This window comes from Pipistrellus kuhlii, unplaced genomic scaffold (assembly GCF_014108245.1).
Source record: "Pipistrellus kuhlii isolate mPipKuh1 unplaced genomic scaffold, mPipKuh1.p scaffold_m20_p_4, whole genome shotgun sequence".
NCBI lineage: Eukaryota > Metazoa > Chordata > Mammalia > Chiroptera > Vespertilionidae > Pipistrellus > Pipistrellus kuhlii.
In genome coordinates this window covers 4,450,702-4,478,699 of record NW_023425540.1, presented here as the reverse complement: position 1 = coordinate 4,478,699, position 27,998 = coordinate 4,450,702, and the positions used below count along the sequence as shown (strand labels likewise).

The window sequence follows — 27,998 nt, the reverse complement described above, 5'->3', positions numbered from 1 at the left end:
GAGAGCGCCCGCAGGAAAGGGGGCGGGGCGAGAAGCGGCCCGCGGGCGGCCAGGCGGCGTCTGCGCAGGCGCGGGCGGAGACGCCACCACAAACAAACAAAACCCGCCCCCCGGGCGCCGCGGCTCGGCCCGCCCCCTTCCCCGCGCGTGGGCGCCGCCCCTGCCAATCGCCGCTGCGCCCGCCCCGCCAACGTCCGGCGCGTCCCCCTCCCGCGGGCCCGCAGGCCGCACTTAACCTCTGGCCGCCGGCGCCCTGCACGGCCGGGGCGCAGCGGCCGGGCGGCGCGCGGGCGGACCGGCGGCGGACGATGACGTGCTACCGGGGCTTCCTGCTGGGCGGCTGCCGGCGCGTGGCGGGCGGCCGGGCGGCGCTGCGGGCTCCGGGCGCGGGCGGCCGGCGGCGCCTGGGGCAGGGGCCGGCGGGCGAGCTGGCGGGCTGCGGCCGGCGCCCCGACGGCGGCTTCCGGCCGTCCCGGGTGGTGGTGGTGGCCAAGACCACCCGCTACGAGTTCGAGCAGCAGCGGTACCGCTACGCGGAGCTCTCGGAGGAGGACCTCAAGCACCTGGTGGGTCCCGCCGGCCGGGCCCGCCCCCGCCCCCGCCCCCGCCCAGGCGCCCCGGACGCCGAGCCCGCTCCGCTCCGCTCGCGCCCCCCACTCGCTCTGGGTCGCTCGGAGGACCCCCCTGTCTCCGGTGGGAGGGGGTCCCTGTTCGTGCAGAGACCCCACGCGCGGGACGTCTCAGGGAGCCCGCGCTGGGGGCCGAGGGGCTCCCGCAGGGGCGGGTTTCAGGGCTTCATTTGCACGCGCCCACCGCACCCCTTCGTGGGAGCAGCAGCCCCGGGGGCCTGGCTGGCGCCTGAGGTCCGGCCGCTCTGCCCCCCCCCCCCCCGGCCTCCCCCGGGGGAGCGGGCCGGCCGCCGCCCCGGGGGGGGGGGGGAGGCGCCGCGGACACACCCCCTGGGCTCGGCGGGCGCCCCGGCGCTCAGGCCGGTCCGGGAGCCCGCGGCGGCCAGGCCGGGCTCCCGCGTTTGTCTCCAGAGCACACGTGCCCGCTGCGGGGAGCGCGGGAGGAGAGGGGCCGAGGCTGTACGGTAGTGAGCAGAAAGGTCAGGCCAGAGGGCAGCAGACCTGCCGTGCTGGACCCCCACCGCACAGCCGGGCCTCCAGAGGCTGTGTCTGGCGTGGGCATGCCTTGGTGTGTGCGGGGTGTATAACCCACCGAGGGACCCTGCGCACGTGCATCCTTTGGAACGCGTGGCCCCGGGCTCCCCTGCGCCCGTTTTAGGAAAAGGGCAGTGAGGATGCGTCCCTGAACAGTTTGCCTGCAGACATCTCCATTGCAACTGTCTTAACTGTTGACACTGCAGCGAAGGGCTTTGGGATGAATGGCCCGTCACCCTCATCTTGTAGGATTCTGTGCAGGAGGAGACGGCCCGTAATGAACCTTCAGCAGTTTTTTTGGTAATGTTTTGTGGAGGTGTCCAAGTGAAGTTGGAAGTTAAGCCTTCTAAGCAAAGGCTCAAGTGCTGAGTGCACGCTCAGCAGTCAGGATCCGGACTCTTGGATGAGCTCCTTGAAGAGGGGCTGCATTCCTCTGTCGGAGTGCGGGTGCAGATTGCGTTTTCTCTCCTCTCCATGAGGGGCTGAATGGAAAACAGTTGCCGTTAATAGAAAACAGTAGCAATCGGTAGAAACAGTTGCCTCCTTTAAAAGAGGTGATCAGCAAACCGGTGGAGCAGAAGGTTGGAGTTAAGTTGGTGTTAGGGTGTGAGGCAGGGAATACCATCAGAAGCAGGTGCTTCTGTTCTGGGAAAAGGGTATGTCCCTTGGGCGGTACTTCGAATTTCACCAGATCTACATCTTAGAAATGTGAAACGCCCTAAGAACACCCATAAGTACGTTCTCATGCAACTTGGTGGAAACCTCCCACAACAATTTAAAGTAGTACACGTGCCCTAGCCGGTTTGGCTCAGTGGATAGAGCTGCGGACTGAAGGATCCCAGGTTTGATTCCCGTTGTGGGCTTGATCCCCAGTAAGGGGGTGTGCAGGAGGCAGCTGATTGATGATTCTTTCTCATCATTGGTGTTTCTCCCTCTCCCTCTCTGAAATAAAGGAATATATTTAAAAAATAAAGTAAAATAGTACACTTGATTGGGATGTTCTGAGTGTGGGGTTGAGGGTTAGGAGTGGAGTAATCAGGCCTAGGTTTTGTGATTAACTTCCTTCTGATGAGTCTTTTTAACTTAGCCGGGACCCCTGGGTGGAAAGTACTTTCTGTGTAGTACTGGCAGTTTTCAAAGTGCTGGTACCTGAGTCAGCATGTGAAATAATAGGGTTGGACTAGATAGCCCCCAAGACCCTAGAAAGACCGGCATGTTGAGCGGCTGGTTAGCTTTTCCAAGGCCTCAAGAAAGGGGGTGGCATCCGAATTAGATTTATTATTGGACCTCTGACCTAGATTGCCACTTACCAGAACTTTTTAAATGTAGGCAAATCGGTAAAATCGAACTGCCTAGTGTCCCCACATGGTATCCGGAGAGAAATCTCTAATAGGTAAATATTTGTTTACCACTGGGTAATGCTGTTTGGAATAAGAAAACTTTGAAGTAGAACTTGTGGACTATTGAACACAGTTTTGAAATAGTTGTTTTTATTTCAGTGAAGTATTATTGGGCTAGTTTTCCCATTTCTACGAAGGCCATTATTCAGAATGGACTAGCATTAGGTGGGTCCCAGACCAGAGGTCAGGAGGAAGCCACAGAATACTAGACGGGGTGAAGTTGTTCTGAAATGGGATTCTGTATTAGGAATGGGAAAATGATTAACATGTTTTGCTATTTTGTTGGGGGTAAAAGGTACTAAGGTATAAGGTCATGTGAATTGGGAATAAAAGAAAGTAGCCAAGTGCTTAGTTGAGTCTTTGGGCACCATGGTAGGCTGTCTGTAGTGTCATGGTAACCGGGATTTGTATCAAAGGCTTCTCTCTTTAAGGTGGTGGTGATTTTGTTGCAAATAGATCTCAGTTAGGTTACTTAGGTTACCTGTAAAAATGCAAAGGGAAGATGAGGGTGGAACACCAGTACAGTTTTATATCCGGAAGCCTCGTGGTTTTCTGACTTTGTAGAGACATAAGCATCTAAAGGAAATACTGTTTAGTTAATAAAGCATGCACAAAATAGGTTTACATCCTTCAAATTTTATCAGTGGCTCTCTCATACTGGTTACATTGCTTAATTTTTAAGTCTTGCTTTTCCTTTCCCCCAACTGATCAATGACTTTTCCTGTGAGTTGAGGATTTCTAGTCAAGGATTTTCTCTCTACTGGCTCATGACCTTGCAAGGTTTAATGAAACTATTATTATAATTTACATCATGAGATGTAACTTAGCAAATGTGGAACTTTTAGTAACAGAGTCCCACAAATTAGACCTTTAGATGAATCAAAGCTGATTGGAAAGGATTTTGGCATCATAAACATATCTTACTGGTCAAAAAAGATGGTTTTATTGAAAAATACTTTGATCTATATCAAATAAGAAATGAGCAGTTTCCACTCTCCTCTCCCCCAACTTCGGGTGTTAACAATCCTAGATGCAACCCCCTTTAATGGTTCTCATTTAGAGTGTTAAAATATATTTTCAAAATGGGATAGATAATTGCATTTGGCAGCCCCTCTATTATAGGATTAAACTGTTCCTAGATATTGTCTTGTTAATAGGTTTGGGACATGTAGTGCCTTGGATTTTGTTTGCCTTACTCTGTTTTCTGAAAACAATGGTGTAGCATAGGTTTTGTTGTAATTAGATCTCATTGGGCACATAATACTTTTGCCACATGGTGTGCAGTGAGGATAGGTATGCAATATGTGTATTTGTCAAGTTAAGAATGTGATCTGGAATACTGCCAGAGCCTCTAACTGAAACCCCGCTCCTCTCAATCTCCCAGACTCAGGCACCACGTGATCTATCTGCCATGAACATCTGGCCTCTTCACTCTGCTTAGAACTCCAAAGCTCCCCACACCCTGGAGTCAGCTAGGGACTTTGCTAAAGTGAAGATGCCTGGACCTTAGTCTCCCAACCCCTCCGAGATTCTGACTTACTTTGTGGAGAGCTCCCAGACTCTGCCTCTCTGAACCTCACCCTGAAAGCTGCCGGCTCAGCATTTTAAAAACTCGCTCTCCGGGATCACACTTGGAGAAACTGCTGTAGATAAACCTTCGTGATCTTTAGTGTGCCCAGCAAGTCCCTTCAAGAAGTGACTCCTGTCTTATCTGTTGAACTTCATTTCTGATTAATCCTTGTCTTATGTGTGCTTCTAGAAATAATCTATACATGCAAATCAACACAGTGAGACATCTTTTTCTGTATCTCATCTCTGTGTTCAGTGACAACATGTTTAAGCCATTCTGCACCTGTTCTTTACATTGATTTTAGAGAGAGATAAGTGAGTGATAAACATTGATTGGCTGCCTCTCGTAGATGCTACCAACTAGGGATCAAACCTGCAATCTGGGTATGGGCCCTGACCTGGAATCGAACTCACAACCTTTTGGGTTGACACTCTAGCCAACTGAGCCACCCAGCTAAGGCTTTTAAAACTCTTAACTCAGTACTTTCAACAAAAGATTGGGAAGGTAGGTGTTAAAATATTATTAATACAAATCATCCTGGAGTAATACAATTATATTGAATTAAGATTTTTTTATATGCATCTTTCATATTATAACCTTTTAAAAAAGTTAAAAAACATTTTAAAAATTCTATCTAAAATTGGTTTTACTTTATAATCTGTAAGTAATGATTTAAAACAAAAATATATTTAAAATTGCATTTTAGACAGGTACTTAAAACTGATTTTGTACCAAAGAGGCAAGATATAAGGGAATTTGGAAAAGGAAAGAAAATAATAATAGTTTTTTGTTGTTGTTAATCCTGAGGATATTTTTCTCCATTGATTTTTTTAGAGAGAGTGGAAGGGAGGGGGAGAGATATAGAAATATCGATGTGAGAGAGAGACATCTATTGGCTGCCTCCCACAAGTGCCTCGACCTGGCCCAGGATGGAGCCTTGTAACCCAGATATGTGCCCTTGACTGGAATCGAACCTGCGACTCTTCCTTCAGTCCTCGGACCGACACTCCAATCGCTGAGTGAAACCGGCCTTGGCTAACCATGCTTTTAATTCTAGCATTTATTCTAGTAGATAAATTTCCTACTTGATTATATGGACTTTTATTGAGGATATTTCTAAACTTCTAACATTTTACTTTATGGATTATTTAGAAGACATGCTTTAAAAGGAGAGTATAAATGGTAAGATAGTAACATAATAGAATGTCACTCTGATGGACTGGGAGAGAGGGTTCTTGAAAGATACATGTCTTTATATCTAAAAGTTACCTGTTCTGAGAGCTAACCAGCCTTTGTTTGGATTAAGGTAAATACCAAATCAGAGTTCATAAATCTAAATACAAGAGAACTGCAAATCCCAATGGAGGAAAGTCACTGCCTGCTAAAATATTAGTTTATCCTCGATCTTCAGTTAGGCTAACTGAATAAAACACGCAAGCTGTGAAATCGACTAATGATGAGACCCTATTGACTAGATGATTCGGGAAACTTGATGATGTATTTGGTATTAAAACCAAATTGTCATTTTCCTGTAATCAGACTTCCTGGTTCAGTTTAGACTTGTTTCACAGGTAGTCATTAAAATGTGCCTTCACATAAAAACCACATTCTGTTTTCTGTAGGGCTTTTTAAAGAAATGTAATGTGTACTTTGTATCATGTAATGAGACAACACTTGTTTATTTTCATGTAGCTTGCGTTGAAAGGCTCTAGCTACAGTGGACTGCTTGAACGGCATCGTATTCATACCAAGAATGTGGAGCATATTCTAGACAGTTTACGGTAAGTCTGTGATTGGATTTTGGGCGGGCTTTTGTATTCAGGTATTGAAATTTTTCTCTGCCCAGCAGCTAATCATTAGATTTTAAAATAAAGATGGCTATTATAAAATCACTTTAGAAAATTATATTGTGGTTAATGGACCTGATACTATAGTATTTCTAAAGGAAATTTTTAATATACTCTGAAAATTTCCCAGATTTTCAGTTGTAATTTGGTCTGTCTGAGAAATGTCTTTTCTACAAAGGGTTAACTCTGTACACAGCAGTTTTCAACTGTAGGTGTAATGTTTTATTTCTTAAACAAAATACTGGGTTGGTTATATGGGTGTTCATTGTGATATTCTTTGAATGTCTAAAAATAATACTAGAAGCCTGTTAGTTTGGGGTAAATTTAGTCAGTGACTGCATTGATGTGTATACAGGAGAATCTGTAAGAACATGCAGATTAGAAAGTAGTCACTATTTCAGGGTTTTGCACTCAAATGAGTATTTGATTTAAAATAATGACGATTCAGTTTTATAAATTAAAAATGGTCTTTCCTTTGTCAGTAGCTATAAAAGATGTTTTTAAAGAGATTTGGGATTGTCATTAACTTTCAGTTTATTCATATGCTTCATGACTTATAGTTAATGGGCTGTTGCAATGAAAAGAAAATGAAGCTAACCTTACAAAGCTAAACATAAATTTGTTTATAAAACAAAATAGTTTATTTTACATCTTCATTGTAATGATCTGCCTCTCAGAAAGCATCCTTGTGATGCTGTTAGTGGAACTTTTAGGTAACCTTTACTTCTCTATCTCAGGAAGGAGGGCATTGAGGTTCGCCTGGTGAAGAGGAGAGAATACGATGAGGAAACTGTCCAGTGGGCGGATGCCGTCATAGCCGCAGGAGGTAATGCTTTACAAACGTGCTTCTCCGACCACAGATAAGGAGTTGGGTTTTTAGGGTCTGTCTTACAGAGCATGTCCCTTTTTTAGTGAATGATGATACTTTGAGGTTCCATGCATATATTTGTGTCTTCTCAAGGTGTGTATTTAACTTCAAGTAGGATTCAGAGGATTAGTTTTTACTGTATTTTGATTTAGTTATGCCGATCTTGGGTCTAACTAAAAATTAAAGTTGTTTAATAGTTTAATGAGTTTAGATAAATTCCATCCCTCTCTGGCCCCAATTTACATACACTCCCCCGCCCCCCAAGCTTTATTATTAAGTTAGTGAACATTTTTTTCTAAAGCTTTAAGTTGACCGCATTTGTTGGAGAGAAAATTCTGAAATCAGACACTTTGTTGGACATATTCTGATTAAAATAATTTGTGAGTTTGGATGATATTATGAGAGGAAGATAGAGGATCAGCCAATTGAAGTGATCCGGCTAGAGCAGGTTCGAGTGAGGGAGGGCATCTAGTGGGCGGAGGCCAGGGCTGCTGCTAACCATCTTCAATGCATAGGACAGCTCCCACGACAAAGAATCACCTGGGTGAAGACGGCAGTCCTGCCACTGCTGGGAAATCCTAAGCTGGAGTGGGAGAGAAGGCGAAGGGACCCTGGGTGGAGAGGAAATGACTGACAGTCAGCAGATGGGTTGGCGGCAGTGTGATTGTTAAAAGTACTGGAGTTCAGATGATGGTAGAAACCAGTTTTACAACAAGTCTGGTCTGTGCTGCCTTCAGGTGACGGCACAATGCTTCTGGCAGCAAGCAAAGTGCTGGACAGACTTAAACCGGTGATTGGCGTGAACACGGATCCAGAACGGTGAGGAAAAGCCTGTTTTTGTTTGGATTCTTTTTTAGTGTGATACCAAAAACATTTATGTTTTCTTTGCATAGTATCTGTGTATGATAAGTCTTAACTTTTGGAAGCTCCTCGTAGTTGTCTGTACTCTGGTCACATTGCTGGGTGTGCTGCTGCAAGGAGTGATGAGTTAACGTTCCATCTTCTGTCTTTTCTAACGTTCTTGCTGACATTCCTGCTTATGCTTCCACTGATTTTTCTGGTGACTTCATTGACTTAGTGAATAGACCAAATTCTATTTGCATTTTTTTTCCTTCTTTCCTCAGCTTTGTTGCCATTCACCCTCATTCTGTTCCAGCTGCCCACAGCCATGATTAGACCTGGGCTTTATAATCATCTAGAATTTTCCCATCTCTCAAGCCTGTCCTTTGACTTGTACTGAGTTGATCCTCTCTTATTTCCTTCACTTTATTCTCCCTTATTCATTTTCTTGACAAATTTCTTAATTATTTTGCATTGTTATCTTTCTACTTAATCCTAGGTCAGTTTTTATCACCTCTCTTCCTGTATCACCACAGTTGAGACCACACTTGGGCTAGGTGGCCCAAATTTACTTTCCATTTATAGTTTCTAACACTTAGAACTGGACTCTCCGTTGTTGAATAAACTTCCTATTTGGCCCAAGTCATCCCTCTTCCCCATTTCCCGTGGCAGCTCCTTCAAGAATGGCTCTTCAACCTCGTGTTCTCCCTGCTCTCCTTCAACATACCCTTCCCTTCTCTCACAAAGGAACTGGAAGTCACTGGATAAGAATTCAGCTTTTCTCATGCGTAAAAATACCTTATTCTGTTCCCTTTTTTCTTCTCTCCCTTCACACATGATTTCCTTTTAGGCTAAACACTTAAGACTCCCATCTTTCAAGAAATTTTAATAAATTCCTTACCCTGTGTCACACTCTTGGTTATTTTTTTTGGCTTTCCTCTATCTCAGAGCTGGGTACCTCCACTTTCTTACTTCACAGTTACTTTCTAAACCTCAATCTTCTCTGGATTCGCCCCAACCAGTCCATTGCTGTTGCCTTTGCCTCACAAAGTGGCGATACCTGGTTAGCGAACCCACTGGACGCTTGGCTCTTGTTTTACTTGATTTCCAGGAAATTTCTGTGCTAACCGCCCCCTTGTTACATCTGTACGTCTTTGGCAGTATGATACCCCCTTCTTTCTCCTCTATGGCTGCGTCTTCTCTCTATCTCCTGATGGATCTTATTGTTTGGTCACTGCTTATATACTGGTGTTTTCACATACCATCCTCGGGGCTATACTGCCTCTAGAATAACTGATTAATATCTGTGGTTTTAACTTAGATCCTGGTGACCTGAAAATCCTTATATCCAACGTTGACTGTTTCCATTCTTACTCTTATATTTCTTCTCTCCGCTGCAGCCAGAGTGATCATTTTATGAAAGTTTGATACTGTTTTGTGACTTCTCTGCTCAGAATCTTATGATGATTGCCATTAACCCAGAATAAAATCTAAATCTTTACTAAACTGGGTGACCAACTCACCCTGTTTTGTCAGGGCCTGTTTGTAAAGGCTGTTCTTAATGCACAAGTAACGTCTGAGCATCTGCTAACACCATGGGTGGGAGGCTCAGTGTGAGGCCTTTGCTAGTGAGGAGCTCTGTTGGCATTTGACCTGAAAGAATAAGTAGTTTCCCACAGGCTGTGTTCTTTTCATGCCATTGTGTGCTTTGCCTAGAGTGCCCTTATACTGCGTTCTCACTGGGGTAGTGCTTGTTCGTTCCGGACTGGTCCTCTCCTGGGCTCTGACTGTAAGTCCCTGCACAGGCAGCACTTCCCTCTCTATTATTTCTGCTGGATTCTTTCTTCCATTTGACTGATCTCCCTGAGTACAGGACTTTGTGCTTTACTTTCTCTATCACTATTTATAATATTTCTAGAGGCTCAGTGCACGAAATTCCTGCATGGATAGGGTCCTTAGGCCTGGCCTGCAATCAGGACCAATCTTCCCTGGTGCCCCCTGCCCCCCACTGCTGCCGGTTGCCCTCTGTGTGTTGGGCAACCAGTGGGGTGATGGGGCCCTGGTGTGGCCCATATCTGCCACCACCCACCCCGTTCCCCATCAGGTGATTGGAGCCTGCTGGCTGGGGAAGGGACCAAGAGGTTGGCCAACAGGCCCATCAGGTAATCAGGGCTTGTGGGCTGGGGGCAGCTCCTGCATTGGTAGTCTGCCCCCTGGTGGTCTGCACCAGAGCCCTGATCACCCCGCTGGTCACCCCAACCAGTCCTTCTGCTGTCTGGCGATTTGCAGGCTACTCTTTTATATATATATGGATATATAGATATGTAGTCAGTAGGCAATAAGCATTGAAAAGAATGATTGATTAAATGATCTCAGGGAGCAGGGCTAGGACTCCATCCTTGTTAATATTCACTGAGCATAAGGAATTGAGATAGTTGGTTCTGTGATTATTTTTTAACTTTATTGTATATGTATTTTAGAACTTTTAATGAACTGTTTTTGTATCTTTAAAGAGGTTCTAGATACTTTATACAGTTTATTATATTAAACTATATTTAAACAGATGACTTAATGCTCGTAATCTTACGGGGATTTTGAAACTAGAAGTAGATGGTGTTGCCTCTAATTTTACCTAGAATAATGGGTTTTAGAAGTCGAAGTCTTCGTTTCTCTCCTTGCCTTCAGCAGAAGTGGATTAGCCTGTGGGCTTGTTCGGTAATTCAGGTTGCCTGACTTCTTTTTTTTAAAGCACTGTGGTCCCTCACAACCTTAAGTAAGCGCCAGAAGTTATTGTTCAACTTAAGTTTTTTCTCTGTATTAGGTATCAAATGCTGCATAATAAATCACCCAAAACTTAGAGGCGTGAACAACAACAATCACTGATTACCTCTCTGGATTTCTGTGTGTCAGGAATTCGGGACAGCTCAGCTGGGCGGGTTTGGCTTGGGATCTGATGAAGTTACAGTCGGATGCACTTGGACTTAGGCCGGCTGAAGCCTTGCCTTAGGCTGTGGGATCCACTTCTAAGATGGCTCCTTACATGGGCTCATCTAAATGGAATACATAGTTTCTGTTTGTGTCTTCTGTGTCTGCACCCTTTCTATTGAGACTGATAAATATGACATTTTCCAGTGCTTAATAATTAGAATGTGAGAGCGGGCATGTGGCACCAGCCTCCAGGTTAGCAGCTTCCTAGTATCTACACCTTTCTGTGGTTCTCAGCCCCTCTGCATTCCATCAGGACTGGCGCTGGCCAGTAGAATGTGGTAAGCCTGTGTGTGCCACAGGCTCCAGGGCCAGGCTGTCCCTGGTATTGCAGCTCCTTGGATCGCTGGTTCTGGGGTAAGACAGCTCCACAGTGTGAGATACCTAAGCAGCCCATGAAGAGGCTCCCTGGAGAGGAACCAGGCCTCTTGCCAACAGCTGGCACCAGTTTGCCAGGCATGTGAGGGAGCCACACTGAAAGTGAATCCTTCAGGCTAAGTCAAGCTTTCCGATTCTGATATTGCTGCTGATAATCTGACCAACCTCGTGAGAGCTCTCCTCTCCTGAGGGTTTTAGACCCGCTGTTGACCCAGCAGGTATTTTCTATCAAATGACTGTTAATACCTGTTACATACTTAGCACCGTGTAAAGTACCACAGTGAACATAAAGCTTTTAACCTGAGGTGACCTCTCAGATAAAGAAATTGACTAGTCACAACTTCATGAAAACCTTGTTTTCTGCTCTTCACACATACACGTTAACTTACAGTATTCCCAAGCATTTGTTTTTGCCAAGCCTACTCTCAACCTTCCCTTCAAGATTGAAGCCATCTTTCCTTCGAGACTGATGATCATTGAGCTTCCTGGACACCTTTCATCATGGTAGTTGCTATATTCTCTCATCTCTCTGTAGCAGCCTATAGGCAACCTTAACACTTTGCAGTTTGCAATAAATTCTGTCTTCTGCATCATGCTGTTTACTCCTCAAAGGAGTTCATCCTGATACGGTTTTTGAGAAAAAGAAGCGGTACATTGGATTAAACTTTCTGAGTTTTAGTGACTTGGAATATCTTAAATGATGTTTAATTTAAAAGGGATTTATAGTTCAAAACACTTTAACATAAATACTTTGATTTCTCAGAATAACCTTTGGAGATTGTTGGGTTTATAGCTTAGAGATGAAGAAGCTGGTGACTTGCCCAAAGTTAATAGTTAGATAATTTCAGGGTCAGCTTCAGACACCACTGTACCATTAGACAATTTTGCAGGGTGGTCAGTCTGTGGCAAATTTGCTATTTTCAGTTTCACTATAATGTGGAAATTAAGTAGTATTGTGGCAGTAAAGCTGGATTTAAACTCTATGTCTATTCTTTGTTTTTGGTGAAAATAGACAATTTTGTGGCAAAACAAATTAAGGTATAGAGTTGAAATTAAAAAATTCGTATCTGATTTTTGAATTAAGTTTTTTTTTTCTTCCTTTTGCACCACCTCTAACCCCTTTTCAAATGAAGGTCTGAGGGTCATTTGTGTCTTCCTGTTCGCTACACACATTCCTTCCCAGAAGCCTTACAGAAGTTCTATCGTGGTGAGTTCAGGTAGGAATTTCTTTTTGTTGTTTTATAAATATCTTAATAAATGTGTATTGTTAAAATACTGTTAAACAGAATTAGGTAATATTTGGATTAGTCCACCATTATAACAGTAGCCATAAAATGTAATATATTAGCTGAGTCACAAACACATCTAACTTGTCTTATTCTAATCCAGTCAGAACTGTATAGAGAATCCCTGACAAATGCCACTTGGCCTATATTAGTATGTAATCGTTAATAGAGGTTTTTTCCCTTTAGTGAGATAGAAGCCATGTCTCTACTTTCCTAGCCTTGTTCCATTTATCTTAGAAAGATAGTAAAAACTGTTGGCTTAAAACTGAGTGTTCAAACTTGCTGAGATTTTATGTTTTTTGTCCTCATCTTCCCCCGTCCAGAATGGCTGAGAGTCCCTCCCTTGCTGAGATTCTTAGTATCCCTGTCTGACAGATTAAAGTGTTTCTTAAGCAATGGAGATGGTTTTTTCCCTCATATTTCTTTCACTGAATTTGTTCAGTGGTCAGACTCCCTTGATAAAGAATTTGACTTTAATTCAAGTTATTTGGGACATTTTGTACACATACATTAGGTATTTCCATTATGATCAAACAAAGAAGTAAACTTCTAAATCTCTTTTAGCAGGAACCTGTTAATTTTAAGTGTTTCTACTATAATTTGTTCCTGGAACAAGTGGGTTTTTTAAATGAATTTTTAATTTGGTGAAATTATAATGTCTAATTCTTAGTTTAATTTATTATGTCTAACATAATTTGCTTTCATTCACTCTTCCTAGGTGGTTGTGGAGGCAGCGTATCAGGTTATATCTTGAAGGGACTGGCATCAATCCCATTCCTGTGGACCTTCATGAACAGCAGCTAAGTTTGAGTCAACACAGTAGAGCCTTCAATATTGACAGAGTTCATGATGACAGTAAGTGGATTGGGGGTTAGGTGTGTTTGGGTCAATATTTAACTTACAGTTCTTTTGATGTCTAATTTCTAAAAGTAATACTTTCTTACTAACTTCAGTGCCACTGACAATACTTAAGGAAGTACAGGGGACTATTTCAAGTGTAAAACTTACTATGATTAGACACTGAAATAAGAAATACAGCATATTTCTAAGAGAAATGCTTTCTAGGCTGGGTTTGAAAATGTCCACAGAGGTAGATGATATTTAAGGAAAGAGTCTTGACCTTAATTTTTGAAAGATCAAAAAGGAAAAATAAAGCAGAAGAACTAAAATGAGCTAATCTGTGGAAGATTTCATAATAATTATCTACACTAATAAAAGAGAAACATGCAAATTGTCTGTACCTCTGCTACACTCACAAGCCATGCCCATCAGCCAATCAGGAGCAAGTATGCAAATTAACCCAATCAAGATGGCTGCAGCCACAGAGTGAGCAGGAAGCTTGGGTTTGGAGGAAGTTGATTCCTAAGGAGGAAGCCAAGCTTCCTGCAGCCCTGGCCTGCCCTCACCTCTGCTCAAGGCTACAAAGTTTCAATTATAGAAGATAAATAAATCCCAGATACCAGGGCCTCCACTTGGGTTACTGGGGTGTGTGCCTGGCCTGCAAACGACCACAGGCCCCTCGCCCAGGCCGCCACATGCCCCAAGGGAACCCCCACCCTGATCTGGGACACCCTGCAGGGCAAACCAGCTGGCCCCCATCCAGGCACCAGGCCTCTATACTACCTTAATAAAAGAGTAATATGCAAATTGACCTTCATTTCAACACAGAAGATGGCTGCCCCCATGTGGACACGAGATGGCCACCACAAGATAGCCCGCAAGGGAGGCCAGTTGGGGACAATCAAGCCTGTAGGGGAGGGCTGTTAGGGGCATCCAGGCCGGCAGAGGAGGGAAGTTGGGGGCGACTGGGACTGCAGGGAAGGGCAATTGGGGGAGACCCAGACTTGCAGGGGAGGGGCAGTATGGGGTGACCTATAGGGGAGGGCAGTTAGGCATCAATCTGACTGGCAGGGTAGTGGTTAGGGGGTTATCAGGCTGGCAGGCAGAAGCAGTTAGGGCCAATCAAGAAGGCAGGCAGGTGAGCAGTTGGGAGCCAGCAGTCTTGGATTATGAGAGGGATCCCAGATTGGAGAGGGTGTAGGCTGGGCTGAGGGACACGCGCGCGCCCACCCACCCACCCACCATGCACAAATTTCGTGCACTGGGCCTCTAGTATATTTATATACTTATATTTAAACATGTTTACTATAGTTATAGTTACTGATTAAAGCATTTATATTGGGAAATTTTGCATTCCAGCCTTCACATTTGTGTTTCAAATATTTGTGTAAGCTGCTAAGAGAATTTTAGCATAGGGTGATATGCAGCTTTTTTTTATATAATATAAGTAGTTAAGGTGAATTCTCATTTTTGAACCTATTTGTGGATTCTATTTTCCTACTTTTCTCCTAGCTCTAAGACTTTCATGGTGCAAGAAGATCCTAGGAGATGTCCTACTTAGATATTCTTTTCTCCTGTGTTTCACTTCTTGACTAAACTTACCAGGAAGAGCTACCTTAGACATCTGCTTTCTGTCTCTGTTTCTGTCCTGTTGTGGTACCTAATGTTCATCTAACCCCCACTCTACGAGTTCATGGTGATTATAGCTTTAGAGGTTAGCATGTTCCTAATGTGTATGTGTTCATGTCATGTTTTAAAGATGTTCTTTCTCTTCCCAAACAAAAAAAAATCATTTGATTTTAAAAATCTTTTACGTAATTACATGCATATAAATTCCCATTATTGATTTTGAAAGACTGCAGCGCCTGTTCAGTAAGATTGAAAAATCTTAGCTAGAAATTTTACTTTGTCCCACACCAGAAGTTATTGCTCCCACCAGAAGATGATCAGGTTCGGCTCTTTCACCCAGTCTTATATCATAGGAAAGAGGTAGATTGGTATTCAGAGGTTCACTGCTCAAACTCCTATCTCAGGTTCACTGATTTTAGCTCATAATCTTAAATTAATCTATTATATAAAGAAGCAAATCCTGTCTAATAAAGATGGAATATGCAAATTGATCATCACGCTGTCACAAAGATGGAGGCGCCCAGTCCTCTCAGCCCTGCCTTATTACCATTCTGTTGACTAATGAGTTTGTCAACCACTGTGCCAAACAATCCCAGAATTCCAGTGGCTTAACTTAATGAAGGTTTAATTCTAGCTCCTCTCACTGTCCAAGGAGTGTTCAAGCAACTTCCAACAGTGGTTCTTATCATCTCAGGCTTCTAAGCCTTCTATGGATCCTGGGTAGAAGAATTCGAGAGAAAAGTGAGGAGAGTCTTAAGGGAAGTTTCAGGAGCAGGCCTTTGTACTATTTTTGCTCATATTCCATAGGCTGTTGTTAGTCACACGTGTATATCCAGTGTGAGTTGGCCTGAAAACAGTCTACCAGGATGGCAGTGTGAGAGAATTGCACAGTGTAGCAGCCCTTGTCTCTATTATAGTATAAAAATTCTATATTTAAAAATACAAATTTTAATAAATTTTGTAACCCATTCTTTTGTATAGAAAAGTATTAGTTGGTATTGAGTCCATTTTTTTTTTTTAGTTAAATTTATTGGGGTGACATTGGTTACTAAGATTATGTAAGTTTCAAGTGTACATTTCTATAATACATAATCTGTATATTGCATCGTATGCCCATCACCTAAAATCAAATCACCTTCATCGCCATATATTTGATCCTAAAATAAGTCTTTCTGCTGTTAGGTTCAATTTGCATGTTTTCCTTTTATTATATAGGATACTTTTAATTACTTATTGTATATGTTAATACTGTTAAAGTATAGATTCTATTACAAGGAAATATGGATATTTTAATTTTATAAAATTTATGTCATAACATTGCTAAAATCTAAGAGCTATCTTGGATTTTTTTCTTCATTACCTGCAGGGCCCGAGGCCTCAGGACCCCAGCTTTTGCCGGTGAGAGCACTAAATGAAGTCTTCATTGGGGAGAGTCTGTCATCCAGGTACATCTAAACCTGTGAGCTTGAGTTTGGAATTTAACGTGTTAGTATTTTGTAGATATTTATTGAATTTCTATCACCTAAGATTTGTGAATAATTAATGTGTCTAAATAATAGAAATGAATTATTTGATGAAATATTTCTGAAACCTTTATACACGTTAATACTATTAAAGAGGAAAGAAGATTCTATGACCCAAAAAGTTTGTGAAACCCTAGGCCAAACTGAGTTTTCCAGGTTCTTTAGTGCAGAACCTTCCATCTGTCATTCAGGTGCACTACATTTATCTATGCATGCTGAAGAGGGCGGCGTACTTACTCGGCGTAATCGGCAGTTGGTGTACATCTTCTATAGAGAGCATAGTAAACTTACCTAATTGTCTCAGTGATGTTCGTGAAAGCTGATTTGTTTGTTTGCTTGTTTTATCCCGGATCCAATTAAGGATCACACCTTGCATGTGGCCACCGTGGCCCTTTCTGTTAATTAAGAACAGGGCCTTAGCCTCACTCCTGCTTGTCTTTCATGATATTAATCTTTTGAATGGTCTAAGCCAGATGGTTTGCACAATAGCCCTTATTTTAGATTTGTGTGGTTTGTTTTTTTTTCCTCTGCATGATTAGATTCAGACTAACCATTTTTGTCAGGAATACTGCGTAAGTGATAACTGCGTCCTTAGTTCAATTTGTAACAATTATTAGCAAAAAATTAAGATTGATGAAGTTCTTCATTAAGAGTTTTATTACAGATGAAATCTGTTTTGTAGATGTTAAATGTAACTTACACGTAAATTGTCAGTTGAATTATTTTTCCAAAACTTTGTGTTCATTACCAGTTACAAAATGACATTAGTGACTAGTTATAAATGACTGCTACAATATAAAGTTAATTTAGCTCTCGGTAGTACTTTAGAGTGCCTTCTCCTTTTTGTATGTGTAAGTTAGGGGTTGAAGGTTAGAGAGGGTCTCTGTCCCACTTTCCTGTCACTTTTTGCAAGCATTGTGGTGGATTCCCTAGTTTTACTGAGAGCCGTTCCAAGCACTCTGCAATGCTGTTTGTTGTAAGTCACGTTCTTTCATAAGTTTAATTATGATGAGAAAAATTTGTCCTAATTTGAAAAGCTACCCATGTTTTAGCCAATGATTTCCTTTGGGTAATACTGGAAAGAGACTGATTCAACAGGATGACTTGAACAATTGTTCTGAGTAGTTGTAATTATTTGGATTAATGTAACTTTAAGTTTATTCAACAAAAATATATTATGCATTGCTGTGTATATTATGAGAGCCACTAGGAATATAAAGATGAATAAGACAAAGGTTGTGGTATCTTAATATTTTGGAAGGCAGTGGTAAAATACATAACTTAAAAAATTATTAAAAGTAAAATTTCTTTAATAAAAATATATTCTTTAAAAACTTAACATTAAGTGTAAAATGTTTATTTTAACATAGTAAGACATGCTGTATATAAAGTGTTTTTTTTTTTGTATAACAAATCTGAAGTAATGTGAACATGAATAATGGGTACATTTACATAATAGGAGGGAGAAGGAAGAAAAATGTAACTGATTAGTGATATAATCTGGTATTGCTAAAGACATGAGAGACACAATTTTAAATAGATTGGAGAAAGGCTATTAAAATGAGTAAATGACAAAGGTAAAAATGTTTTTGTGAGTTTATGCTTTTACTCTAGGGAGACCATTTAATGGCTTATATTGTAGTTTGTTTATAATATTATTCCATTGTGGTCTGAACATTTTAAAAGTTGTATATTTTAAAGGTTGTAACTTCTGAGAGCTTCTGCTAGTGTTGCTTTATAATTTGTACTTACTAAAAATCAAATAACGTATAAAAGGAGGGGAGCTGGGATAAATTGATAGCTTTGGGCATTGGGTGAAGTCCCAGGAGGAGATTCTGGTTGAATGCTTCCATTCTCTGTGGCAGTAGTGGTTTGGTTGGTTTATCTCGAGATAACGTCTGACGCTGCTGCTTTTTGTGCTCTCTGATGCCTCACCTTACATCCTGACTAAGATAAGGACAGCAGGGTTGTCTAGATGCTGCTGAAAGAGGTTTCACCACTGAAGGCATTAGAGGTCACTCTGAAAGATGCTATGACACCCTCAGACAGAAAAGAAGTGACGGCCAATTAGCGCCTGCGATGTGTCGGCACTGTGCGTCCTGTGCCTGCTGTCACACGTAATGCTCTCAGCAATCCTGCAAGGAGAACATTGAGACAGATTCGGAGAGTTCAGTAGCTTGTCCGCATCAGAAGGATTCCAGGTCCTGGGCTAGGCTCACTGTGCCCTGAGAGCTTACGTGCCTTGCTTGAAAAATACAAAGTGCAGCAATATTATTCCTGCCTCATTTATAATGTTCTTAAGTTTAAGAACATTTTAAAAGCCCATTTTTTTTTTCTTTTCTCCTATTTGTTCTAACCTAGAATGTCATTTTCTTGGGCTGTAGCAGTGGACAGTTTAAGAAGAAGTTTACCCACTCTAAAGGGACTGTGAGTTTTATTGCTGCTTTAAAAAAATAATTCCCTGAAACAAAAATTCTATGAGTTGACTAATCTTGATAAACCTGTATGAAAGAATGACACTAAATTTGCTCCTTATCTCTCACCTGACTCACTTTTCTTCCCTCACACCTCCGCTTCTCTCCCCACTCACCTCTAATCTCGTTTCCTTGTGATTCTGGCATAGCAACCATTGCAGTGATTTGGCTGGCTTGTCTGTATATAAAAGGCTCCTAATGAGACTAAAATTAATATAATAAAGCAATGAAGTAGATTAAATGTGAATATTAAGTGTTCTTTTACTTTTATGAATATTAAGCTATCTTTTACTTTTATGAAGAGTGCTGAGTTCAGAGAAAAAATGAAAAGGAGTTATATCATATAAAACCTTCACAGATCCAAAGCTTGGTCAGAGAAATTAAAAGGGTTAGAGCAAGAGTTAGATTATCCCTTGAGTGTTAGTGTTTGCAAATATGTCTAATAATTCATTAATTTTGAAAAGCTATATTTTATTAAGGGCTTATTTTAACTTTTTATTTGCTAAAGAAAACTAACTCAGTGTTGATTAGTGACAATATTATTTTAAGAGATAGTTTACAAAATAGACTTTTACATGTTTCAAAAGTTCTTTGAATAGTTGTAAATCACTTACACTTTCATGCAGTTAAAGAATAGTATCATTTTGCTACTATCCAGAAAAACCATTTGATGAAATACTGTAAGAAGTGTCAATCTCTAGTTCTGCCCACTAGTTCAGTGCTGGTTGAGAATTTTCTTTAGAACTTAGCTTACCATCAACTCAAAAGGCACAATAGTGTGTAACTCAACAAAAATTTATCAGAAACTCTTGGTAACTTGAAGGGTTAGAAATAGACTTAAATATATCTAGGACTGGCTACCAAGAAAGAAACTCAGCAAAGAATGGTTTTCCTTTCTGAATTCTGAAAGAAGGCTCTGTGTAGGCCTGACTGCATGAAAGCAGCAGCGGCAGGTGAAAACTGGAAAAGAGGCCCTGATGGAACGTGGAAGTACGGATGGAAAGGAGCTCCTAGGGAGGGATGTAGACTTTTTTTTTTTTTTTTTAACTTTTTCACTTAATATTAGCACTACCATCATGACGTGTGTCTTCTAAGTCAGACTGCTCTACATAGATCTCATCAGCTCTGAAAGACAGTCTTATTGACTGTGAGCCTTCAGTTCAGCAAATCCAGTTTTGTATTCTTAATTCTTAGGGCTTCCTACTATGAGATTTCAATTGATGATGGCCCCTGGGAAAAACAGAAGAGTTCAGGGCTCAATCTGTGCACTGGAACAGGATCAAAGGCCTGGTGAGTAACGTGGGATTTTGTGAAATATTTTAAATGACATGGTGTGCTCGTCATCTCTGATCGGCATATCTGAGGCCTCCGCTACACAGGAGGCGGCCTGGCGGGCTGTGTTGACTCGGCTTCTGCTCCACTCGTAGTGAACTCCTGGGAATTCTAGAACTACTTGGGCCTAGAAGTTGTGCCTGACTTAGACCACAGTGCACCTCGCTCTGGTCATTGTATGGCCCATCACCCTAGATTTGTAAAGAGGAAAAAGAAGATGAGCAGTGTTTTCAAGTACTACATATTTTTTTTTTTTAAATGAAGACTATTTTAAATAATAGCAGAGAAATGAAAGCAAAGTCCATTACAAAAGCCATGTGTGGGAGGTGCATGCCTGGAAGGTCTGACAGAGCTAACCTGGGCTCCAACATCTAGGTTAGCCTGGAAACTCTTTCTGGAAGTTTCTGCTTTGCACATAGCATACATGCCATCCTCCCCGACTTCTCCCGGTAGCAGCCTTCTCTCCTGAGTACAGACTCCTGTTCTAAAATTACCTTGTGCGTAGAGAGAGGGGTAGTCGCTTTTCAAGTTCAGTGCGTTTAAAACGGAATTATTATCTTTGGTTTCTCTGCCTGTGTTCCTTGCATTGCATAAAAGTATCACTGTTTACCCTGAGTTAGTGCTCTAGAGAAAAACACATTTTTCCTCCAAACCTGCGTGCACCTTGAGTCTCCCACAAACCAGTCTCTGAATCCGGTCTGTAGCACTTCTGAGATCCTCCTACCTTCCCCTCCCCTTCAGTTTCTACTGCCATTTCTATGGCCTGGGCCCCGCTTCTTAGTGAGTAGTCTTTGCACCTGGCCCTTTATTCTTCAGGCTGTCATTCATCCTGCCAGCAGAGTGTCATTTCTAAAACTGTAGGTAGAATATGCCTGTACCCCTTCTGTGCTTTAACACTTTCATCAGCTCCTGACTGTGTTCAGATATGCGGTCTGTCGTATAAGGCCTGGAAGTATGACCGGAGGCTCCCTGCCAGCCTGCCACTACTCTACCTAACCCCCAGCACAGTGGGCAGTCTGCAGGCTACTTGGAATTCTCAGCACAAGCCAGGTTCTCTCTGGGCTTTTGTTTTTGCTCAATGCAACTTCTTTCTGCACTGAATACTTGAATGCTCTCCGTTTTCCATCCACTGGCTGAAAAATCCAGTCTTCAGATGTCATTCTCTCTGTAGGAAAACTATTAGGACCTAGATTTTTTTTTTTCCCATGAGTTCTCCTTTTTTTTTTAACCCCTTCTTTGTCCTCTAGCACTTTTTCTTTCAGCTCTTACCATGTTATTAGTTACCTAGTACAGCCAACCCGTGATCGGTGAGGTCCTAAAGGTTGGTGACCACTGATCTAGGAAGCTCAGACCCAGATAGTTTGAACAACTTGAAGCATTTAGGATGGGGGCTAGTGCCGGTTTTTCCCTGCTTAATTTTGTGTGCATATCATATTCATGCAGATGTTTTTTGAAGAAAGACTACATGCTCACAAATAGTGCTCTTAAACTATGATCTTAAGTTTGGGTCGTTTAAAATGGAGTTTTAGTTCCTGTTTTTCAGCATTACTTTTTAAAACCTTTTATTGTGAAAAAAATTAAATATATACAATAATAGGAAAAATAGTATAATGAATCCTCATGTCCAAACTTGTGCTTTCTCTGTTCCCCTATATATTCTTTCATCCTGTGAAGATTTTTTGTTGCTGTTTTTGTTAACCCTCACCCACGGGCATTTTTCCATTGATTTCTTTAGAGTGTGTAAGGGAAGGAGAGAGGCAGAGAGAAACATCAGTGTGAGAGAGAGACTTCGACTGGTTGTCTCCTGCTCGCACCTGACTGGGATAGGGATTAAGCCTGCAACCGAGGCATGTGCCCTTCACTGGAATCGAATCCAGGACCCTCAGTATGTGGGCCAATGCTTTATCCACTGAGCCAAACCATATAGGGTTATAAAGACATACTTGGAAGCAAATTTTCAGACATCATATCACTTGCATATCATAAGTAGTCAGTAACTTAAGTAGAAAGTAACATATATACTATATAATGCCCTCAGTTTTTTAACTTAACATATTGGTTATCTATACATATCAGCACATTTAGTTCTATTTTATTTTTTAATATCTACATAGTACTCCGCTGAATAGCCATAACTTATTTAACCAGCTTCCTATTGCTACATATATTTGAGTTTTGCTACATATAGTTGTTATTATGAACAATGCCTCTGTAAAATTTTTTTTTTAAATATATTTTGATTTTTTACAGAGAGGAAGGGAGAGGGATAGAGAGTTAGAAACATTGATCAGAGAGATACATCGACCAGCTGCCTCCTACACACTCCCCACTGGGGATGTGCCCACAACCAAGGTACATGCCCTTGACCGGAATCGAACCTGGGACCTTTCAGTCCGCAGACCAACGCCCTATCCATTGAGCCACACTGGTTTCCGCCTATTTAAATTTTAATAATGCAGAATTGCTCTTTGATGGCAACACCTATACTTCTTTTCCCATACCCATGCCAATACATGATCAGTTTTTAATTCTTGCACATCTGAGAAAAACCTTGTTTTAATCGTACATTTTAATTTGTATTACCTTAAGTATGAGTAAGAATGAGCATTTTTTTTCATATGAACTGTCCGTGTACGTGGCCCACTTTTTAAAACTGGGTGAAGCGGCTGTTGTCTTTGGTGGTTTCTCTGATAATTTCTAAAAGTTCGTTGTAGATTATTCCTTTTTCATTTTTAGTATGTTTTTAGAATTGAAACAAGAAAGAATTTATGTGGTGTTTGTTTCTAGGTCGTTCAATATTAACAGGGTTGCAACTCAGGCTGTGGAAGATGTTTTAAATATTGGTGAGTACCAAAATAGCTATTATATATTATAATTATAATGTACTATAGAATGGATGTTTTATGCTGTTAGCTATTACATGATACAAAACATTTAATTAATATATTTACCCTTTTTCCTTTTCCAAAAGCAAAACGACAAGGAAGTTTAAGTCTTCCATTGAACAGAGAACTGGTAGAAAAAGGTCAGTTACAAATGATCTTAATTATTAATTACTAAGCTTCATTTAAATTCTGTATTGACTGAAGGATATTATTGTGATGTGTACTTGCCTATTTAGCTAAGCACAGTACTTTTTTATCTCAAACATGCTTTAATATCCCTTTAAATATATTTAAACAAAATTTAAAACGATAAAAATCATAATATAAGTGTTACGATTTTTGTCAACCATAAAATATAACCTCTATGTCAGAAACAGCATAACTGCAGATATGTCAGGAACAGCTTAACTGCAGATATGTCTTGGGGAATAGGAAAATACAGAAAAACATAATGTATATAGATAAATAAGAAATGCACACCTAACTCGGGTGCCGTTCATGTCCTCTGAAGGAGGGGAATCCACTGAACTGTGAAAGCTTATCTTCCCACTCAGTGAAGTGTTCTGCCTGACCCTCACCTGCCTACTCCTGCCCAGCTACCTCAGGGTCTCTTTAAGAGGACTAGTCCTGTGGAGAGAAAGGACACTGGTCAGGGAATTGAGAGATCTGGGTTCCAATCCCAGGCCAACCAGCCCCGGCCTGAAACATGGGCAGGACAGTGATTCCTGCTCCTCCACTCCCTCTGCTGTGAAATGAGGAGGGCAGGCCGATCACTGTGCTTGTGGACTCTTCACCTTTGTTCTTTAAATTTCATTTTAAAAAACATTTAAATCTTAAATTCTGAAAAACAACATTCGTTTGATTTACATGAGAATTTTTAACACACTATAGTCCACTCATTTACCAGGATCAATGTTGTAGACCTCAAACTAAAACTTTTCTTACTGTGAGTTTAATTGAAGAGTATCCTTTGATATATAAGAGTATCCTTTTTGTTCCTTTAAAAACAACAAAAAGCCCAAACATATTTGTAATTACTTCTACCTTCTTTTGTAAAGATTTGTTAACATATAAACCCCAAGTAAAATACTGACACAAAATGAATATCAATGCATATAAGATTAAAACTGTCATCCATCCATAAACACAAACATTTGAATTGAGAGTTATTAGAGTAACTTCATTCTTGTTGGTTGCCTTTAAAATGATTTAGCAGTACATGGTAAAGTGTCTGCTCATATTTCTGTGTATCTACACAGGAGTTTCTACACAGGAGTTTCTTCATTGGGCAGATGATTTGCCTGTAAGTTAGTTTGAAAACAGGACTAAATCTCTGAATTCCCTTTCATTTCTCTAAATTGGACTCTATTTCTTCTTCTCAATTTGAAATCTAACAGATTATTTTAATCCTGGCATATGAGCTAGCATTAGCATTAAATCTATATAAAAGAAAGTAAAATTAGGCATTTATAGTAATTGAGTATTATGTAATTTAACTTAAAACATAATGTATATAGATGAACTGAAATTTACATCAGGTATGTAAATTAACTTAAGGTACATATAAAATAAAGTGGTTGGTCTTGCCTTAATAAACAAACTGCTTTGTGAATGAACATTGTTCCTTCGGAAGCAGCAGTGAGTGCCAGGCCATGCTCATTGACACTCTGCACCTATTTTCTTCAGAGTGTGTGCCCAGAGAGGGAATTTTTTTTAAATAGGTTTTTAAAAGAACCCAAATATTCAAATGAAATTTTGGAAAATACAGATTATCTGATGGTTTTGTGTCTTTTAATGTGCTACTGAACTGGTCCTTCTGCCAGCCTGATTTTGTTGTACAGTTGTCTTGAACCAGTTTGTGCGTTGCCTGCCAACTGTGATGGCAGGTCCCAGCGATTTTTAAAACAGTCTTGAATGAGGGCATTTTCAGAAGTGAAAGCACATTGCCAGTCATTTTTGAGATTGCGTTTTATATTAAGACTATTATTAACTTATACTTATGAATTCTTTGACATGATCTTTTGGAAAAGAATTGGCAGGGGTAATATGGCAACTCAAGTTCCATTTTTATGTGCCATAAACTAGTTCCTCTGTTTTTGTTTAATTACTAGCTTTGAATTCCCCTGAACCCAAAATGTACCTATTTCCTTTGTATTGTGAGTGATGTCCGGTTCTGTGGTCTAATCTTGGAACCTAATCCTCATTTAAGAGGTGGTGGTTGTTTCTTAATGGAACTTGTAGTGAGTCCCAAGGTACTTGACACCAAACAGGGACAACTGCTCCTAAGTTGGGGATAGCATCCATTTTTCATTTTGCACTTCTCAAGTGACCATCTGTTATTGAATGTGCTAATACTTGTTTCTTCTTTCCTCATAGTAACAAACGAATATAATGAATCGCTGCTCTATAGTCCGGAAGAACCAAAAATACTTTTCAGTATTCGAGAACCAATAGCAAACAGAGTTTTCTCAAGCACCCGCCAGCGCTGTTTCACCTCAAAGTAAGCAAGCTGCCCAAGTCTAAGTGTGAGGCTTTCCTCCCTGTGATTACTCTTATTTTGAAAGGCATTTCAGTGAAGCCTGGTGGGGGAACAGCTGAGCTGTGGATCGCATGAGCTGCCATGCCGATGTGGTTTAAATGACATTTTCTTTCTAACAGTGTGTTGTTTTAGCGACACGAAAATGTAATTGAATAGAAGGGGCATAGTTACTTACTTGGGTGATACAGATATTTTTTTCAAGTATTTAGACCACAAGATTATATTATCGTTTTAAAAGAAACTGACTGGAAAGCAACTTTTTTTCATGTGCTATGGAGTAAAAGCAGGACAGATGCTTACTAAAACCCACCCTGTGTATCAGTATACCGTTAGAGTAGGACTCATCTCTCCCCTCCCACTTTAAAAAGGATGGATTTTAAAGAAACCTCAGAGTTAAGGAAACTTATTTCATGAGATGTTGCTTTCTGCTTAGGGTCTGTGTCCGTTCTCGCTGTTGGGATGCCTGTATGGTTGTGGATGGAGGCACTTCTTTTGAGTTTAATGATGGAGCAATTGCTTCAATGATGATCAATAAAGAAGACGAGCTTCGAACTGTGCTTCTAGAACAGTGAAGGATTTCCTCAGACGGGACTTTGATTACCAGAAAAATACTTGCACTGCTGGAACAGACTGCCGGTCCGACAGCGACCTCTTTGGGTTATTGTGAGACTGGTTGGCCCTGTGCTCAAAGGTGACTAAGAAAGTGAGACTTATTTTCCTGTTGGTTCTGGTGGAGACGTTCACTGTGTAAGAGAGTAGATGGACTAAACTGTAGAGTTGATACCAGCGAAATTTCTATATTACCTAGGAGTGGTATTCAAGAGTACTTGGTATCGTTTAAATTTAGAGGTGGGTTCCAAATAAAGGAATAAGTGTTTCCTTCCCTTCCCTCCTTACTGTGTGGAATTGGTCAGAACAAACACCTGTCATTAGTATATCAAAAGTATATATTTTTTTATAGCACCTAAAAATCAAGATTTAAAGAAATTTTTGATGGAGAATTTTGATAAATCCTGACATTGACCTAATTAAAGCAAGTAAATGTGTTTTTCTATAAGCTAAGAATTTTCTAATTTCAGAATGCAATGATATTATGACTAGTAAGAAGTTCAAACATTTTTTTTAAATTATTTAGTTTTCATTTGCCTTTCAGGTTAATTTTGACAATGCAGGGTGAATTGAAGTACATGTAACTGGACAGAATCATGATGCTGTTATAAATTAATTATCCTATATTTCATATAGCTATTTTAGGTGATAGGCAATTTTTAAAAAATGACTTTAATAGATTTCTTCCATATTTAAAACTCTTTAACATGGATTCAAAGACTAAAAGGATGAACTGATTAAGCCATATTTTGCTAGGAGTTTTGTCAAACCTTTCAAAACTATTATTTACTTTTAATACCACCGTAGTTTCCACCTAGCTCATATTCCAAGTTTTCACATTAGCTTTGGAGGATGAAATGTTACGGCCTTTTGTCCCATGAGAATTTTTTCCCCCCTAATTCTTGACCTACTTATATGTATCCTGCCCTTTTCACAAAAAGCACCTATTGCTGCATCTTAAAATCATTGGTAGTCACATGCCATTTGTTCAATCATTGAAATATTTATTGGATACCCATCTGTGCCATGTACTGGTTCAACTGCCGGGTATTCACTGATGAATGGAATGGACTGTCCTGATAGAACGGATAATCAAATTGAGTACTCCTAGTTTTGCCAACATTTAACATTCTTGTCAAACTTTTAATATAAATGTTACTACACAAAAGTAACCTAGGCTTTGATATATATCCAGAACAAGAACCTGTTTTTCTTTTCCTAGTTAAGAGTATCTGTATACTCATTAGCAAACAGTTAACATGATGGGTTCAGTAAATATTAGTGTTTTTCCAGAGCTGGTCTAGTTTCTGGTTTGATTTACAAGTGATACCTTAAGATCTACTTTACAAAGTGAAATTCCACAGTATAGAAACACCCTGAATAAGTTTAAAATGTCTTCTTGACAGAAATGCCAACTCCGTCTTTAATATCAAGGTATTCTGTCCATGTGGCACCACAGATCCGTAACATTAATAGGTAACCTGCTGTGTAACACTGTTCGTGAGCCATATTCCAAAGGTTTAAAAATTGCTTAATGTGCTCCTAATATTTCTGCTCTGTGGTGGGGATTTATTTGTAAGAGGTGATGAGAGGCAAAGGATGTTAGAATAGCAAAAATGTTTTTTGAATTAACTTTTAATGGCAACAAGATGTGAATAAAAGTAAACTATTGTTATCTTTTTCTTTTATTTACTTCCTTAATTCTCTTGAAGTTATTTCAAAACCTGGCTTTCCCAAATGTGATGTTTCAGAAGTCTTTTCCCCACTGGTATGCATTACTCTTTGCCCTGTTGACTTCCTTCACTGCTAATCTCTGACACAGAACCATGA

General features: G+C 40.7%; 1 protein-coding gene across 4 annotated transcripts; it reads left to right on the top strand.

The window, feature by feature from the left end:
- Positions 1-231: 231 nt before the first annotated feature.
- NADK2 (NAD kinase 2, mitochondrial) lies at positions 232-27,843 on the top strand. Of its 4 annotated transcripts, XM_045571504.1 has the most exons (14): positions 232-566; positions 5,826-5,914; positions 6,718-6,806; positions 7,586-7,667; positions 12,185-12,268; positions 13,056-13,192; positions 16,173-16,251; positions 16,869-16,901; positions 18,691-18,756; positions 19,998-20,093; positions 22,923-22,978; positions 23,107-23,160; positions 25,397-25,520; positions 25,993-27,843. In XM_045571504.1, exons 1-14 carry the CDS (start codon positions 309-311, stop codon positions 26,129-26,131), a joined length of 1,386 nt encoding a protein of 461 aa, XP_045427460.1. In that variant the 5' UTR covers positions 232-308; the 3' UTR covers positions 26,132-27,843. The 4 variants fall into 4 exon arrangements, with proteins under 4 accessions (XP_045427460.1, XP_036266703.1, XP_036266701.1 ...); XM_036410808.2 differs by lacking the exon at positions 16,869-16,901 and having other exon boundaries at positions 236-566; XM_036410809.2 differs by lacking the exons at positions 16,869-16,901; positions 18,691-18,756 and having other exon boundaries at positions 238-566.
- The last annotated feature ends 155 nt before the right edge of the window (positions 27,844-27,998 follow it).

Excerpts from the sequence above, each read along its gene's own strand:
- NADK2 (XM_045571504.1), top strand. The coding sequence starts at position 309 with ATGACGTGCTACCGGGGCTTCCTGCTGGGCGGCTGCCGGCGCGTGGCG. Across the intron at positions 13,193-16,172 it reads TGACAGAGTTCATGATGACA|GGCCCGAGGCCTCAGGACCC; the intron begins GTAAGTGGATTG and ends CATTACCTGCAG. Across the intron at positions 16,252-16,868 it reads GGGGAGAGTCTGTCATCCAG|ATTCAGACTAACCATTTTTG; the intron begins GTACATCTAAAC and ends CTGCATGATTAG.